Here is a 2,315-nt window from a genome sequence, read left to right as displayed (position 1 = left end):
AACTCGCTTTCCTCAAGTAACCTCTCTATCTATTTCAAATCTTTTCCAGCATCAAAGTCACCTTCTGAAAGGAATGTGAATCCAACTATCTTGTCTTCTTTCCATCCAGCTAATTCTCTTTTTTGCTAGCTCTTTAAATGTGTCCACCGATAAAATCTTTTCATCACTAAACCTTGAATGCTTCATGGCTCTATCGACTCCAAAAGTGACTGAATCATCTCCTACTCGGAGAGTAAGTTTGGACTCTCGCACATCCACTATGGCGCAAGCGGTGCTAAATAAAGGTCTCCCAAGAATGATACGCACTTAATGGTCTTCTTCCATGTCTAGCACTATACAATCTGCAGGAAATACGAACTTGTCAACTTTTACTAGAAGGTCCTCGCATATCCCTCTTGGAAACGTCACCGTCTTGTTAGCTAAATGGATCGCCATACGGATAGGTCTTGGTTCCAAGAGGTTCAACTTCTTGAAGAACGAATAAGGTATAAGATTCACACTCGCCCCTGAATCATCCAATGCGTAGCTTGTAGCCAAATTCCCGAATTGACATGGCAAAGTCAAACTCCATGGGTCTCCCATTTTATTCGGTAGTTTATTTAACATTGCAGCTGAGCAATTCTCGTTCAAAAACACCTTAGATGCTTCCTCCATCTTCTTTCTATTTGTGAGAAGGTCTTTCAAGAACTTGGCATACTTGGGCATTTGAGCAACCGCCTCGATGAATGGAATGTTGATTTGGAGGGCCTTTATATGTTCCAGAAACTTTTTGTAATCTTCATTATGCTTTTCTTGTCTAGCGCGGCTCAGGAATGGAAATGGAGGCTGATACGGCTTGATTGGAGGGTTTTTATTTTCATCAAGCGGAAAACACGTCGTGTTCTTCTCCTGAACACACCGTGTTGAATCGTCAGTTTGTGATTCTCGGTATTCTTTTCCTACTTCCTGCACCACTTTTGGATCTTTATTCTGGATTGGGGCTAAAGGAGTGATTATTTTACCACTTCTTGTTGTGACAACATATATGTATTACCCTCGGATTTTGCTCGGAAGTCCACCCAGTGACCGCTCATTGAATTGCTTTGCAAGGTGCCCGAGTTGCTTCTCGATGTTGAGGATCGAGGCTTGCTGATTTCTCGTTAATTCTTGCTAGTCCTTCATCATCGCTTGTTGATCTTGTATCGTCGCGTCGGTCTCGTCATGTCTTTTCTCGGATGTGGATGCAAATCGTGTAAGCATAGCTTCAAAATCTGTTTTCTTCTCTTGTACTGGTTCTTCTCTTTGATAAAACCCTCGCGTCTTTTGTTTGTATTTTTCCTCCTTCGCCTTCTTGTACTTGTCATAGGGTAGTCATTCCTTCTTACGTTTCCTCCAGTCTTCATCAAACCTATCCCCGCTTGAATAACATACTTGAGCTTTTCGGTTTCCGTTCTCGTCCAAGTCATAATCTTTGGTAAGGTGAGGCCCGCTACAATTATCACACCCCACCCAGATGGCATGGATGGATTAGTCCATCTTTTTCATCCAACGATCCATACTTTCCAACTTTGCCATCATTGCCTCCATATCATCCGAAACTGAGTTCACCGTTCCTCGAGTTGAGTTGTTTCTTGGGTTATGATATTCTCTTGAGTGTTTAGAGAATTCTTTGATTAAATTTTTGATGACAGCTGGGTTCAATAAGATTAAAGAGACTTCCGTTTAGATTCAATTCACTTATTCCTATAGTTAATTTCATGGCAAGTGCAATGGATTAAAATATCATCAATTACCGATTTCTAATGTGATTAGGTTCATGTTCAATATTACTAATCCTTTAGCAAATAAATCAATTCAAGCAGTGATCAAGTGATTAAATCAACGAATTTACTAGTGTTCAATTCGAATCAAGCAAGACTTGTAACGGTAGTTCATTAATTTGGTTGGTTCAATTAACTCATATATTGTTGGTCATCATACATGCTCACACATTAATTTACTTATTTTCTAATAACCCTAGGTTATGTTCACAACACTAGGCTTATAATCTTGTTTTCACAAAAATCATAAGAGGCAAGCAATCAAGCAAATGTTCATACAACTCAATATACTTGGTAATTAATAGAAAATAATTGTCATTAACACATAAAGATCTTTTAACAAGCTTGTCATGATAAATAATCAATTCTACTTGATCCAAGGCCACTCAATTAACACATAGTCATAAGATCATCTATTCTAAAGGAAAGTATGGTGTTTTAGCCCATAACTTCAGCAAATAAAATCATAAACTCGAAATCTAATGTTGTAAACATGATTCACACAAAAGAATTAAG

The 2,315-nt window shown here is 38.5% G+C and overlaps 1 protein-coding gene across 1 annotated transcript; it reads right to left on the bottom strand.

Moving 5' to 3' along the window:
* Positions 1–306: 306 nt before the first annotated feature.
* On the bottom strand, positions 307–1,073 carry LOC145130179 (uncharacterized). The gene is made up of 2 exons (XM_079065019.1): positions 1,002–1,073; positions 307–888 (listed from the first exon to the last, which is right to left on the bottom strand). The coding sequence occupies exons 1-2, from the start codon at positions 1,071–1,073 to the stop codon at positions 307–309; spliced, it is 654 nt and encodes a 217-aa protein (XP_078921145.1).
* Positions 1,074–2,315: the final 1,242 nt, after the last annotated feature.

This window comes from Lactuca virosa, chromosome 8, assembly GCF_052849685.1.
Source record: "Lactuca virosa cultivar CGN04683 chromosome 8, Lactuca_virosa_CGN04683_v6, whole genome shotgun sequence".
Taxonomy (NCBI): domain Eukaryota; kingdom Viridiplantae; phylum Streptophyta; class Magnoliopsida; order Asterales; family Asteraceae; genus Lactuca; species Lactuca virosa.
Note: the sequence above shows the minus strand (reverse complement) of the source record. Positions and strands in the feature narration are given on the sequence as shown.